General features: G+C 34.3%; 1 protein-coding gene across 1 annotated transcript in view; it reads right to left on the bottom strand.

The window, feature by feature from the left end:
- Positions 1-15,292, bottom strand: part of LRP1B (LDL receptor related protein 1B) — a 1,442,028-nt gene that overhangs the window by 573,386 nt on the left and 853,350 nt on the right. The window contains exons 30-31 of the mRNA XM_060151186.1: positions 8,518-8,692; positions 7,604-7,698 (exon numbers count right to left, since the gene is read on the bottom strand). Of these exons, the coding sequence (XP_060007169.1) occupies positions 7,604-7,698; positions 8,518-8,692 (270 nt within the window). The remainder of the gene's footprint in view (positions 1-7,603; positions 7,699-8,517; positions 8,693-15,292) is intronic.

Here is a 15,292-nt window from a genome sequence, read left to right as displayed (position 1 = left end):
ACAGTGGTTGAGAATCTGCCTGCTAATGCAGGGGACACGGGTTCGAGCCCTGGTCTGGGAAGATCCCACATGCCGCAGAGCAACTAGGCCCATGAGCCACAACTACTGAGCCTGTGCGTCTGGAGCCTGTGCTCCACAAGAGAGGCCACGATAGTGAGAGACCCGCGCACCACGATGAAGACTGGCCCCTGCTTGCCACAACTAGAGAAAGCCCTCGCACAGAAACGAAGACCCAACACAGCAAAAATAAATAAATTAATTAATAAACTCCTACCCCCAACATCTTCAAAAAAAAAACTAAAAAGAATAAGGAAAGCCCCTTCTTCCGTCATACCTTAAAAACAAAAGCATATGTTTCCTTCAAGGTCCAGTTGAAGTTACAAAATATCACCAATTTGGTTACAACTCATTCCTCTATTTTTCTTTCTCACCAAGAATTAGTTGTGCTATTTTTATAGTGTCTACTTACATTATCTTTATGGTGTCTGGATACAGTACTCATGAACAATATTGGTTTTTGTTGTTGTGTAACTCTACTAAAGGTCCCATCAAATGGTTTATATTTCTGTTTTTTTCCTTTACTGGACTATGACTTTGATAATGTGTCCCAGGTTTTATTTTCAGAGTCTGGAACCTAGTATGCACTTCATAACCTTTTTTTTAATAACTTTTTTTTTTACACTCCATAACATTTGAATGAGTAAATGATCAGATTAAAAAATGTAACAAATTTAAATTATTTGTGTGTATATGAATGTGTAATTTTAATATCAGTTTGTTAATTCCTCCATTCTTTTTGGTAACCTATTATTATCATTTCTTTTGGGGTGCATAGCTCTATATGTTGATTAAACTTCATACATAATAAATATAACTGTGCTGAGTAATAAGTATATATATAACTGTATTACATCAAGCAAGGAAACATATCCAGAAATTTATTTTAACCTTATTTTTAAAAATTGAGGTCCTTGAGTTCTTTTGATATGGTAAACAGTGTTTATGAATATTATCCATGAATAGATTTAAAAATCCACATATAAGGGTTAGAATAATTAAACAATAAAAAAAATGTTTGGTAGGTTTCAAGAAGGTATACTTGAAGGTTGAGTAAACAAATGACTTTTGCTTGGGATTACATTAATTTATTTATTTTTTAAAAAACTTATTTATTTTTGGCTGAGTTGGGTCTTTGTTGCTGTGTGCACGCTTTCTCTAGTTGTGGTGAGCGGGGGCTACTCTTCCTTGTGGTGCACAGGCTCAGTAGTTGTGGTGCACGGGCTTAGTCGCTCTGTGGCATATGGGATCTTCCTGGACCAGGGCTCGAACCCATTTACCCTGCTTTGGCAGGCAGATTCTTAACCACTGCACCACCAGGGAAGCCCTGGGATTACATTTAAAATGAACAGAAAACATCAAGAAAATAAAATATGTAGTTATACTAGATTCTTAAGAATAAACCATGAAGGGTAATGCTGATTGACAAGCCAATATGCTTTATATGAGGCTTGAGGGATAAAATTCATAATATATAAACATTTTAAACTCTGAAATGGCTTTAAGTAGTAAATTAAAATCCCATTTTGTAAACTGCTCTAAGCATTTAATGTATCCAAGACTGAGCAATAAATCTTAATTGAAAATATTTAGTTCAACAATGTATAATGGGAATGTTGATTTGTATTTAACAGAAACAAAGTTATTCAGCCCAAACTGCCTGAAGGCTGCAATTACTTGGTCTTCAGTGATACACACTCATAAAATGCCAAGTTGGGTGTTTTGATAAGATCACTATGCACTTCTCTTTCAAGTATTTCATGCATATGGATTTAACAGAAAACAAGTAAGGGAAATCCAGTGAATTAAAATATGAAAACAATTCCACAAACTAGAAGGCCTAGTATATCAGAGACATTACTGTTTAAAACATGCATTTAAAGATTCAGAAATAATTAACTGTGAGGCAAAATTGACACAGAGGTGAGGCTGGTTCTTGCATACCCCTGGCTGCTTAGAAAAGCTGACTGCAGTGTCCTACTTGTTCCCACATTTCTTAGGAGTACATAAGCTCTAGATTTTTCTTTCCCACCTTCCATGCTTGACTGAGTACCAGTTTTATTCCTTGATCTTTGCTTGAGGTCAGGTAATTACTATATGAAATGAGCCTCTCTAGGCATAGCATATGGTTAAGATTTAATATGACTTTGGAAGCAGATAAACTTGGTTTTGAATCCCAACTCTACCATTCATCACAGGCAACTCATTTCTTTCAACAAGCCTCGGTTTCTGAATCTATAAAGGAAGAGTAAGAAAGTCTTCCAGAAATGATTATCACGAGATGATTAATGAAAAGCATTTTGCAAGTGCTTAATATATTCTAAATCCATAACAAGTAGTCACTATAATTATGTTATTTTTGTTGCCAAAGTGACATCCTCATCATATATCCCAGGCTAAGTGCATACAACTACAAAGGTGTAACTTCATAGTGAGAATACAGTTTCATAAAGGGTTATAGAAAATGATTGTTTTCATTTGACACTTCCCAGCCTTATGAGACAGAATATTGTTTTTTCTCCTTACATCTTGTACATTTTTTCCATGCATTTTTCTATACATTTTTTCCAAAAATAATTTATAATCTGACAGCCAATATGCAAAAGGAGAAAAATCAACTGAACAGTAGCTCCTGCTTTCCTAATCACCTAATTTTCTTCATGGAAATGGTTCAGGGAATGCAGTGGGCAGGAGTTTAAGCCAGAGATGGCTCAGACAGATTCATCATGAGAAAGTAATTACAATAACTTCCTGCAGTGCAAAATATCAGTGAAATTCAATGAGTAAATAACACAGTAACAAATATCCCTATGTATGTATTTCATAGGTATGACAGTCATTGTATACCAACAAAAACAGGTTTGTACTTATTTTTTCACACATTCATATGTTCATTTATAGCACTGAAAAATTCCATTTTACAAATCATCTCAGGGGGATAGTTCTAAAAGAAACTTATAAAGTGGGATTACAGTGGCATGAATTCTTGAGAGTATTTCAAAAATTCTTCTACCATCAAATGTTTCCTTATGAGACTTAACCTTGATACTACACTAAAAGGCGGTTTTAATTTGTGTATAAACCAAAAAAAATTTTTTTGGTCCACTTATTCACATCACAGCTCTAAATTGTCCATTAAGAGAGGAAAAAAAAAAAAGCAAAAAAAGAACTTTTAGAAAAGAAAACACAATAATCTGGAATACTTCAGTATTTTGTGTAAATTAGTAAACAATATAACTTACTGAATATATTTTAAGAAAGTGGTTCAAGCACACAGTGAAAATGCTAACTTAAAAAAAAAGTTACTATGCAACATAGTTTTAATCTATTTTAATCAGTATCTACAATACTCTTGAAACCAGCATTGTCTTTACTGGTGCCATTCCTCACAAATAAAGAATTTAAACTGACAATATAGATAAGACTTTCCTGCTATAAAGTTAATCACCAATAATATTTTTTATAGTTAATTTACAGATAAGAGTCTCTCTAGCCTATTGAGATAGATCAAAAACTGCAATTAACAGGGTTGCAATGAATAAGGGTTACATTCAAAAGAACTTGGTTTTATATTTATACTATGTGCTAAAAAACAAACAAAACAAAACTTGCCGGTAAGTAGATAAATTGACCAATTGATTTCTGTTTGTTCTTTCTTTTTATGAGAAATATCTGAGTTGCTAATGAGAGCTGATGGGGTTCAGGACAGGCCACCCCAAAATGTGCTATGTTGGCATATTGATTTTTTTTTTCTTGTTGATCGTTGTTAATTTTATTTAATTTATTTTTTAACTTTTTATTTTATATTGGTGTACAGTTGATTAACAATGTTGTGTTAGTTTCAGATGTATAACAAAGTGATTCAGTTATACATATATCTATTCTTTTTCAAATTCTTTTCCCAATTTGGTTGTTACAGAATATTGAGCAGAGTTCCCTGTGCTATACAGTAGGTCCTTGTTGGTTATCCATTTTAAATATAGCAGTGTGTACATGTCAATCCCAAACTATCCCTCCCCCCAACCCTTCCCCCATATTGATTATATCGAATTAAAGTTACTTAAGAAACAGCTGGTGAAAGAAAAATACTCTGAGCCTCTTTTGTTTGCCTGAAAGCAGGGACTAACTCCCTCATGTGAAGGTATCCTCCCTATACCAGGAAGATAGAAGGCATCCTTATCACCAGAGATAGGGAATTCAAGGCCAAGAAAGCAGTATAAATAAGTTTTGTTACTTCATTATTTTGGAACTGCAAGCCCAAACCCCTTTGTTTTTTCAAATCTTCACAAATAATTGTTTCTTTGTCTAAAAGGTATAAATGCTGCCTGCTTTGGTCACTTCTTTGGGTCTCATTCTTACGGGGCTCCCATACTTACATAATTAATTTTTTTTCTCCTGTTAATCTGCCTTCTGTCACTTTAATTACAGGCATACCTCATTTTATTGCTCTTCACTTTATTGCACCCTGTGGATACTGTGTTTTTTGCAAATTGAAGGTTTGAGTCTACCCTGCATCGAGCAGGTCTATCAGCACAATTTTTCCAACAGCATTTGCCTACTGCATGTCTCTGTGCCACGGTTTGGTAATTCTCACAATATTTCATAATTTTTTATTATTATATTTATTATGGTGATCTGTGATCAGTGGTCTTTGCCATTACCACGATGACTCACTGAAGGCTCAGATGATGGATAGTATTTTTTTGTCAATAAAGTATTTTTTAATTAAGGTATGTACATTTTTTTTAAGACATAATGTTATCACACTCTTAAAAGACCACAGTATGGTGTAAACATAACTTTTACATGTACTGGGAAACCAAAAATTTCGTGTGACTCACTTTATTGTGATATTTGCTTTATTTCGGTGGTCTGGAAATAAATCTGCAATATCTCTGAGGTATGCTTGCACTACCCCAGCCAAAAGAACTAGAAAGATAGAGGAAAAAATTTTCTTCTCCTATAGAGCCAAATGGCCACAGGGTTAGACAGGGAATATAGGAGAAACAGCAAGAGGAACACATTTACACATGGACAGCACAGTCTGTCATTCAGCATCACAGAGACCATCAGTCTTAGCACCTGGTTGACATGACTAGTAACCTGAAGTAGAAAGTTACTGGAAGGAACTTGTAAGCAATACTTATTTGTAAATCACATCAAGAACTTCTAGAACAAGATGAGGGCCCAGTTGTCTATTGGTCCTAAGGGGCTATGCTGGGAAGATCTGAGAGCAGAACCCGGTCCTTCAAACTTGTTTGCCTCTTAGCATCAGCATTAAGACAATGCAGATGTGCATAAAAATTTGCTCATCTCAGAGGCCCATTTAGTTACATATGTTCCTCTGCTAGATTTCTATGGATTCTGTTCTATGTTTATTCTTAACTGAATTCATTTATACGTACTCAATACTGCAGACAATCAAATCATTCAAATTTCAGTCTGTTGGACCCAATATACTTTCTACTACTACTCCTGATAGGTTCTATTATTAAAGGCCAGATGTTCTTTTCATAAGTTTTCCTCATTTAATCCTCATGAGAACTTTACAAAATAGGCATTTTGCCTTGATCTTACAGATGAGGAAAGCAAGTACCACCGAGCTAACAGTAATTTGCTCAAGGTCACTGAGATAAATTCACTTAATGGGATCTAAAATGATTTAGGTTCGTGTGCCCCTAAAGCAAAAGGACAATGTCAAATTTTTATCAACAGGCCGAATACAAAATCTGATACTCAATAAAAATCTGTTTATTGAATAAATGAATGTCTGACTCACAAGCCATACTCATTAATGCTGACTTAAGATATGGTTTGTAATAAGGTTCTGGGTTATTTCTGGGAAAATAGTCTATCTTGCACAAATTAAAATTTAACAGTATAATTCTGAATTTATTTTAAAGTAATTTTCAAATATAACAATAACTGACATGAAGTAGGCATTTAATATTTGTTACTGGATGTTTAATCATCCATACACAGTTAAAAATATCACTTGGTGTATAACACCTGAAGGGCCAACTACAAAGTGTAAATAGTAACACTAATTCTTTTTCTTACAAACTTTCTTTATATAAGCTTCATATATAGCTGTTCTTTAATTTATTTTGAGTAGGAAAATGGAACTTTAGTATGAAAGAAGATAAGGTTTTTCCCCTTATAAAAATGAGCGTGTAAATGAACATTTTGGTGTAACCTATAGCTACCACATTACAATGTAAGGACTTTATTTGCTCATACTATTTCAGTCATACTCACTTTTCCGTATTAAATATTCTGAACAACTCCAGATAAGAACCAACTGAATTGCTTTAGTCCAAATTAAATCCTTTGTATGGGTCCTAATCTTGTAGAGTCCCTTGTTTCTTCTGTTCTATCATCTTCTACACAGAAGTATTAGCATTTCAATTTGCCTTTAATGTCTAACAGTACCTTGAATTTCAATTGTGTATCAAATCTTAGAACACAATCCAAAGAAAAGAGTTGTTAATAGTATCATTTTACATCACAAGGTTTATTCTATGGACCACATAAAAAGAATTATTTATTGCAAATCTTGTTGATATTATCCCTTTATTGAATCATCACTATTAAAAATGAGAAACTTCAAGAAAGTATACTTCCACAGTTCTAAAACTAAGAAAAAATTGCTGAAAAGCTTCATGGTGTAGGGATTTTACCCCAAGATTTAAAAATACACAGTATTCAATTCAAAGCAAAATTATGACTTTCTTTTGTATATTCCATCATTGGCACATTTAATATATTATCAAAATTCAGGTTCATTATTGGATTTTTAAAAAGACGTACGTTGAGATGATAAATTAAGGCAATATGGTAATTCTTGCCTCTCAAAGAAACAGAAGAGAATATGAGGAAAGAGTGATTACAGTTTGAAAAGAATAGTACAATGTATAGATATCTATTTGAAAAGAACAGTATAGTGTAACTTTATCTTCTAAAAGAATCTTTGTACTTTGATTTTCAAAGATCACTTATGGGAATGAGTCAAAGCTCTCTTTCAGCACCATGAAATTTTACCTGATGAGTTACAGTGGTTAACAAAGGTAGAATGGCAAACTAAATAAACACCCTGCAGAGTAAGTGAAAATTGCTGAAAACTAAATATTAAATACTTAAACTCAAATCATTGTAACTATTAATAATGCCACAATGATGATGATCAGAGGAGGCTTCAGTACATCATATTGCTACCATAACAAATGGTGTATCAGATATTCACCAGTGAGAATAAGATATTATATTTATTCATTACATTAAGTTTTAAGCAACTTCCATACTTACGATATTGTAAAAATTCTCTTATCAAAAAATCTTAACTTCTTTTCCAGAAAAAGAATGTTTCTTCCCTACCCTACATGGACCAAATGGATTCTATAAGATTGATAAATTTCTGATTTAATTTATATTACTAATCTATAATATTTTCTTTCAGGCTCTAGGTCAAAGATCCATTGTACAAGCACAGATCTGTCATATTAAAAACTACAGTGATTAACTATAAAAAAAAAACAACAGAACTTACCAACTGGTTCCTTTTGATTCTGAAAGAGAATCTTGCTATTACTGCCATCCATATTTGCCATATTAATTGTGTTTCCATCCGTCCAGTAGAGTTTCCTTAATTCAAAAGAGATATGGTTTAAAAATATTAGATATAGACCTACTTGTTGACTAGAAGCATACATTGAAGAACAAAGTTAATATTAAAGTAAATTCTTGGCTCAGGATAATTTTTTTTCAGGAAGGCCCCAGATTGTTGAGCCACTTGCCTGGGAAGAAAGTACCACTTGCTTTTTCCTGTCACTGAAGGACAATTATCTCACTTACTTTCCCGCACCTACATTCACAACTGAATATTTAACTATGACTACAGTAAATTATTTCCATTTAAAGTCATTCATCAAGATTGAATCCTCTTGGCTTGGAGAAATCAGGCACCAGAGAAGGGAACAAAGTCATTTCAATCATTCCAGTTGAAAGCACTCAGGAGAAAGAATTTCTTTTAGCCCTACCCAAGTTCTCTACATGGGTACATGATGACTAGCCAGAAGATGGGAGAATCTGATCTACTTAGCAGTGACCATAATACTAACACACAGTAAATATGTTATTAACAACTGGTATTTGAAATGAAATTAACAACTTCTCCTGGCATCTTTTTTTTTTTAAATTCTGAACTGTCACTCTTTAGAAACATAAATTGATAAAATTTTACAATAATATATAAAAATCTGATTTCATGCAGAAAACAGAAATCTCTAACCAGGGATCTCGTACAGCTTCCATGTTCACATTTCCTTTTTTGACTGTATAGCTTATATATATGTATGTATATATGTATGTGTGTGTGTGTCTTGAATTCAACAAAGTTTTTACATAAAATCAGAGCAAAGTGTGTAAAATTTTTGAAAAATTAAAAAAATAATCATACTTTACCCCCTGACTGGGTGAGCTGCTAGACACTGTGGCTTATCGATTCCGTGGATAATTGAGGTTTTCAAGGAGCCATCTAGTCTTGCCACATTAATTTGCGTTTCATCAAATTCTGAGCTAATCCAGTATAAATTACGTGAGACCCAGTCCACAGCTAACCCTCTGATACTCTGAATATCTGTACAACAGGAAAGAGAAAATTAAAAATGAACGAAGTTTTTCATTCTTTTGGCTTTCTAAGTCAGTTATTTTCTGTCTCAGGGAAAATATAATTTACACTATTAGTTAGCTAACATTGTACAAGACTGTAATCTCATTCCCTTATCAGCCCTTCTTAAGGCATGGATAATCATTAATGTCTTACTGCTGAGCCATTTGAAAACCTGAAGTAACAATTAGCATTGAAATCACACTAACAGTCAATGATTCACTAGTAAACACTTAGGAGCAGACACAGGCAGCAGTCCTATGAGCCAAGGTGACCAAAATTCAAATTAGAGTAATAGCTTCTCTAGTTGATGGTACATCTTTCTAGTTAGGAGAAAGTACTGTGGGCCATCAACAAATGGGCCATTTTATGTTTTAAATGCCAATTTGTTACTGAAATGAAATAAAACAATTCAACTTTCCAAAAAGAATTACCAGAGTTGAACATTTTTAAAATGGATAATTAACAGAAATTGACAGAGATATGAGCAAAGAAACTAAAGCCCTTTTAACATTCCTCCAATGTGGATTCTACAGAAATTACTGAAATCTAATTAAGTTTTGATTCATTACATCCAATATGAATATTTGGGCTGCTATTACTTGATGATTCAATCAAGCATCTTTTTTAAAAATGATGGAATTTAGGCTAAAATATAATTGCACATTTAAATTAAAGAAACAAATTAAAATGTTAAAAACAATGGATACTAGGAAATCTTTTTAACATATTAACAGGTAAAGCAGGCCAATTTAGTTCCCAATCTGTGGCATTTGACTACTTTTACTTGGTTTCGCCTTTATTTCATAAAGTTTTAACGTTTTCTATCATGCTGTACCTCTTAGGGTTCTCCAGAACCCTGCTACTCAAATTTATAAGACACCTGGAGACTCTTAAAAGGAAGATTCTGATTCAGTAGGTCTGGGGAGGGTCCTAAGATTCTGCAAGTTATAACTAGCTCCCAAGTGCTGTAGTCACTACTCCAGAGCAGCAGTTCCAATCCAAATGCTGCTAGAAACCCAGAGCAGCTGCTACTTAGCTCTTCTAATTGCTACATCTTCCCTTTTTATCATTTTCAAAAGATGCCACCAAGCTAGATTTCCAGAAAGCGAAAACTCTGGATTTGTAAGGTCTGCTAACTAGTTCGATTTTTTTAAAAAAAATACATTTATTTATTTATGCTTGGCTGCGTTGGGTCTTCGTTGCTGTGCGCAGGCTTTCCCTACTTGCAGCTACAGGGGCGACAATCTTCACTGTGGTGCGCAGGCCTCTCATTGCTGTGGCCTCTCTTATTGCATAGCACGGGCACTAGGCATGCGGGCTTCAGTAGTTGTGACACTCAGGTTCAGTAGTTGTGGCTCACGGGCTCCAGAGCCCACGCTCAGCAGTTGTGGCACACGGGCCTAGTTGCTCCGCAGCATGTGGGATCCTCCTGGACCAGGGCTTGAACCCGTGTCCCCTGCATTGGCAGGCAGACTCCCAACCACTGCACCACCAGGGAAATCTCACTAGTTCAAAATTTAAAGGAGGGAGGCCTGGCAATTCTGGGTCAGCTGTGAAGTGCCGTGCTGGCATGGTAGGCTCTACCCCAAGTTTACATCCTTGAGTCTTAACAGAGCCTGCTCAATATTCTTTTTATTATTTCTAAATAACTTTTAATCACAGTGCCCTTAAAAGGGACTCCCCATGTTTCAATTTCTCCTGTAAGCAACAACTTCTCATCATTAATTTTCATCATTAATTTCTGGTACGTTGGCAAATTTTGTATGTGAACTTCATTTCTCAACCCAACACTTGAAATTTACTTTTATTTTCAGTTATTCTCATCCAGTTCCCTCTTTTCTCAAGGGAAGAAAAAGTAATACAGCACCTCTGTAAAGCTAAACCTGCCAAGTCAGATATTTATTTGCCTCACCCAGAATATTTATTCTTCCTCCTTCACTCTTTGGACTTAATTGGTTGCTGAGAAACAGTAATGAGAAGATTTGGCTTCCTGTTCTAGGTTGGGTGCCTATTTTTTGTCCTTAAATCGCTTAAATTTTGGCCTTTTTTTAATCAGCAAAATGAGGATAATTATAGATAATTCATAGGATTGTTGTGAATATTAGAGTATGTGTGTGTTCATGCAGCTTAATTCAGGGTTGAGGGATACTTTGCCAAACCAAGGACTTAATACTTTCTGCTTTTTTACCCTGAATTGCTTGGTACTGGCAAAAATAAAATACGTTTTTATTTCCTCTAAAATACATGTTATCCAGAGTTTGTTTGGTTTTTTTCCGCTGTCTCTTCTGCTCAAAATCCTTTTACTTATTTCTGATTGACTCTTAATCATACAGCCTAGAGAAGACATTGCATTCTGAAACTGGAAATCATAGCCAAATGTAAGCTATGAATACCTTTTAGTCCTTGTGAATTCTGTAGTTCATGCTCTCTCAAATCTATTTCTATCTTTACTATTGCATAGCATACAGTCTTTTTCTTCTTTCAAGCAGTTGATTTAGTTGCTGCCAGGTTATTTTTCTGACTAGAGAGCTCTGGATCATGACCTTTGGTTGCCCCAAGGTATTCTATTGCTTCCAACCACTCAGAAAGTGATATCTAAATTCCTTAGCCTGGCTTTCTGTATAATCTGAATATAATTACCTTTCCAACCTTATTTCTCACTATTTTTAGCCAATTATCTTATTACACTTCAGTCATATTGATGTGTTCTCAGATTCCCAGCCTTGTCCTAAACTTTCCAATCTGTATAGAATTACCTGGACCTCACATCCAATCACATCTTCACTTTTCTAAATCTCATGCAGAACAGGCCAGCTGATAGGCAACATCATCCTTCAACCACAAAAACCTAATCAATTCTCCTATATATTCCAGCCATAAAGATTTTCTTTATCTACGTAACTCAACAGGACTATATCTGGTCAATCCCTTTCTACCTAATGTGATAATTATTTGTTAACATACTAGTACTTTCACATATACTTCTTGAAGGTGGGCTCCTTGCTAATTTATCTTTATAGCTCCCCACCCCAAACGTATACAACATTGCCTTCAAAATAAATATTTTTAATGAATTGATGAATGAATTCATGATATGCACAATCCATAATTTTAAGGATATGTGAGCTGAGCTACAAATATCAGATGTAAGATCCTCAAGTGTATTTTCAGGAGTACATATCTAAACATATACTCAGGCAATCTCAATTCTCATTTTCTGTCCTCACCCTCTTCCTGTCCATTAGTTTGGAGCTTCTAATTATCAGCTTTATGCCTAAGATAAATTTTATGTCTTTTCTGACCACCACTAATGCCCAAGTCTCATTGTTTTCGAGCGTCCTGGTAAATTCACAGTAAAGGGGTGGGGGGGAAGAATAAAAACTGCAATATGTTTAATGATATTTTTCTTTTTTTAATAAAAATACTAAAATAATGAATTGACTCAACTCTTGTTTTCAAGTAAGTCAGGCCAAGACCTTTGAACAAGTTTCTCAGAAAGTTCAATTTACTATTTCCAGGGACTCTCACTTCTTGAAGAAAGGCAGATTAGATATTCATAAAAGCCCTCCATTGCCACAAAATTCCCGATGTATATTAAATTGTAACTTTTAAATGCATTGTTGAGATCATAAGACAGACAGGAATATCTCTAAGTGCTAACACACACTTGTATGTTAGCTAAAATCATAAAGGAAGGGAAGTGGGAATACAGATTTGGTGTTGCCACTGGAACCAAAACTTGTAATGATAATGTACAGATTCCAGGATTATTAGTTGCTCAGTGCAAGAGGATTCAGTCCTTAAACTCACAAAAAGTAGCAGAGCTAAACAAGAACAATCCCAGGATATCAGAAGGATCTACATCCTTGGGTGAGTGGGAAATTAAAAATCTGCCTACTTAAAAAGGAGAATAATTTTTAAAATAAATATAAAACATTTTTTTCTGTCTCTTTCCTGGGTATGAAAAAACAATTCTAAGCATAGGTCTACACTTAGGTAAGAGATTAATAGTATATAAACAAGGTATTCATTGGTTGGGTAGAGGAGAAATCAAACTAAAATGATTCCTCGCTTATCGTCACTCCTTTTCCCTCCAACAAAAGCAAATTCAAATCCTCTATGGAAGAAAAAAAATTTTTAACCCAGGCCCTCACAATTTCCATAGACTGAGTATCTCCTCATAATTGATCAGAACAAAAAATTAAAACAAAAAATTAAAAGAAATGAGACATAAGACCAAGAATAAAGAGAAAAATAAACAATAGGTTTAAGTCTCCAAAGCCTACATGTTTTAAAATTATTATGTGTAAGATAAAGAAAAATGCGTGGAATGTTTTAAAGAAAAATATATGCTTCAAAATAATAAGCAAGGTACAATATTTTAAAAAATCTTCTTGGAATATATATAAATGAGAAGCAAAAATAACTTGCAAATATTAAAAAAAATAATTCATTAGATGGATTACCCAGCAGGTTAGACAATAGTTACTGCAAGACAGCTAGTGAACTGCAAGACAAATTGAAGGAAGTTAGCCAGAGAAAGCACAGAGAAACAAAAAGATTAGGTGAGTTGGAGGTTAGAATGAATAACCTACCATACCTAGTCAGAGTTTACAAAGGAAGGAACAGAGAGACTAGGCTAGAAAAAAATGGTCAGATCAGTGACCATTGAGGGTTTTTCCTCCTGTGCTGATGAAAGACATGATCCAAAGGAAGTACAACACACTTTAGGTTGCTAAATAAAAATATTATCAGGAGGAAAAAGAAGATCTTCAAAGCATCTAGAGAGAAAAGACACATCCCGCAAAAAAGAATGACAATTAGACAGAGATTCTCAGCAGCAATAAGAGATGTGAAAAGATAGCGAAATAATATCTGGAAAGGGTTGATAGAAAGTAACTCTAAACTTGGAATTTGTACTCAACCATCATTGTCTTTCAAACTACACTTAAACATCAACAAAAATATGGGCAAAAACTCAATAGCCATGTCTCCAAAGCAGATATAGAAATGGCCAACAAGAACACAAAAGGATATTCAACAGCACTAATCATTAGGAAATGCAAATCATGACCACAAGTATATACCACTTCATACCCATTAGGATGGCTACTGTAGAAAATGAACAAACAAACAAAAAACAAAAGAAAAACAGAAACAAAATAAAAATATTGGCAAGAATATGGAGAAATTGGAACACTTGCAGGCTGTTGGTGAGAATTTAAAATGGTACAGCCTTGTGGGATACAGTATGGCAGTTCCTCAAAAAATTAAAAGTAGAATTACCATATGATCCAGCCATTCCACCTCTGGGTATATGACTAAAAGAATTTAAAGGTCTCAAAGAGATATTCATATACCTATGTCCACTGCAGCATTATTCATAATAGCCAAAAGTGAAACAACCCAAATGTCCATTGACTGATGAATGTATAAACAAACTGTGATACATACATACAATGGAATATTATTCAGCCTTAAAAAGAAAGGAAATACTGACAGGCTACAATATGGATGAACCGTGAAGATATCATGCTGAGTGAAATGAGCCATTCACAAAAAGACAAATACTATATGATACCTCTTATATGAGGTACCTAGAAAAGTTAAATTCATAGACACAGAAATAGAATGGTGATTTCCAGGAGATGAGAGAAGGGGCATGGGGAGTTGTTGCTTAATGGGCATAATTTCATTTTGCAAGACAGAAAGAGTTCTGGAGATTGGTCACACACTGTGAATATTCTTAACACTACTGAACTGTACAATTAAGAAGGGTCAAGGGACTTCCCTTGCAGGGGGTGCGGGTTCGATCCCTGGTCAGGGAACTAAGATCCCACATGTCGCATGGTGCGGCCAAAAATAAAATTAAAAAAAAAATAGAAAGGTCAACATGATAAACTTTATGTTATGGGTATTTTACTACAGTTTAAAAAAATTATCTTTATAAAAAGAAGAATAAATAAATATATTTTCAGATATTATATCAGATTATCACTAACAGATTCTCACTAAACTAAAGGAACATTAAAGGATGTAATTCAGAGAGAAGAAAAAAGATTACAGAAAGAAGGCCTTAAATGAAAGAGGGATGGAGGTAAGCATACAAATCGGTTAAAATGTAGAGAAATCTAAATGAAAAAGGACTGGCTGTCAATTCTCTGCTTGTGAGACATCTTTTTTTTTCCTTATGAAGTGGACCTGCTGACACCAGCTTCTTGGGTGTGAACACAAAGACTTCTACCCCAAATCAGGCATGCCTTCAAAGGAGGAAGTGATCCCAATTCTTATAACTTTCTGAGGGCAGTTATGGTTTCATCCAATCAAAACTCATTTGCAGTAGGTTTCTGGACAATTATTTTACTGTTCTTAGAAGCAAAGTTTAAAAAATCAAATTGGTAATGCTTGTAAAAAGCTTTCTCAAGGGAACTTTGTAAATATTAATATTCTATTTGTTGCACTTATGAAAAACTGATCATACAAATACACATACATGTATATGTGTATGTATGTTACTATATATAACACATGGTATGCAAATTAATAAAACATCCATAAATCCATGAT

Source organism: Lagenorhynchus albirostris, chromosome 6 (genome assembly GCF_949774975.1).
Source record: "Lagenorhynchus albirostris chromosome 6, mLagAlb1.1, whole genome shotgun sequence".
Classification (NCBI taxonomy): domain Eukaryota; kingdom Metazoa; phylum Chordata; class Mammalia; order Artiodactyla; family Delphinidae; genus Lagenorhynchus; species Lagenorhynchus albirostris.
This window is presented reverse-complemented; position numbering and strand designations above follow the sequence as displayed.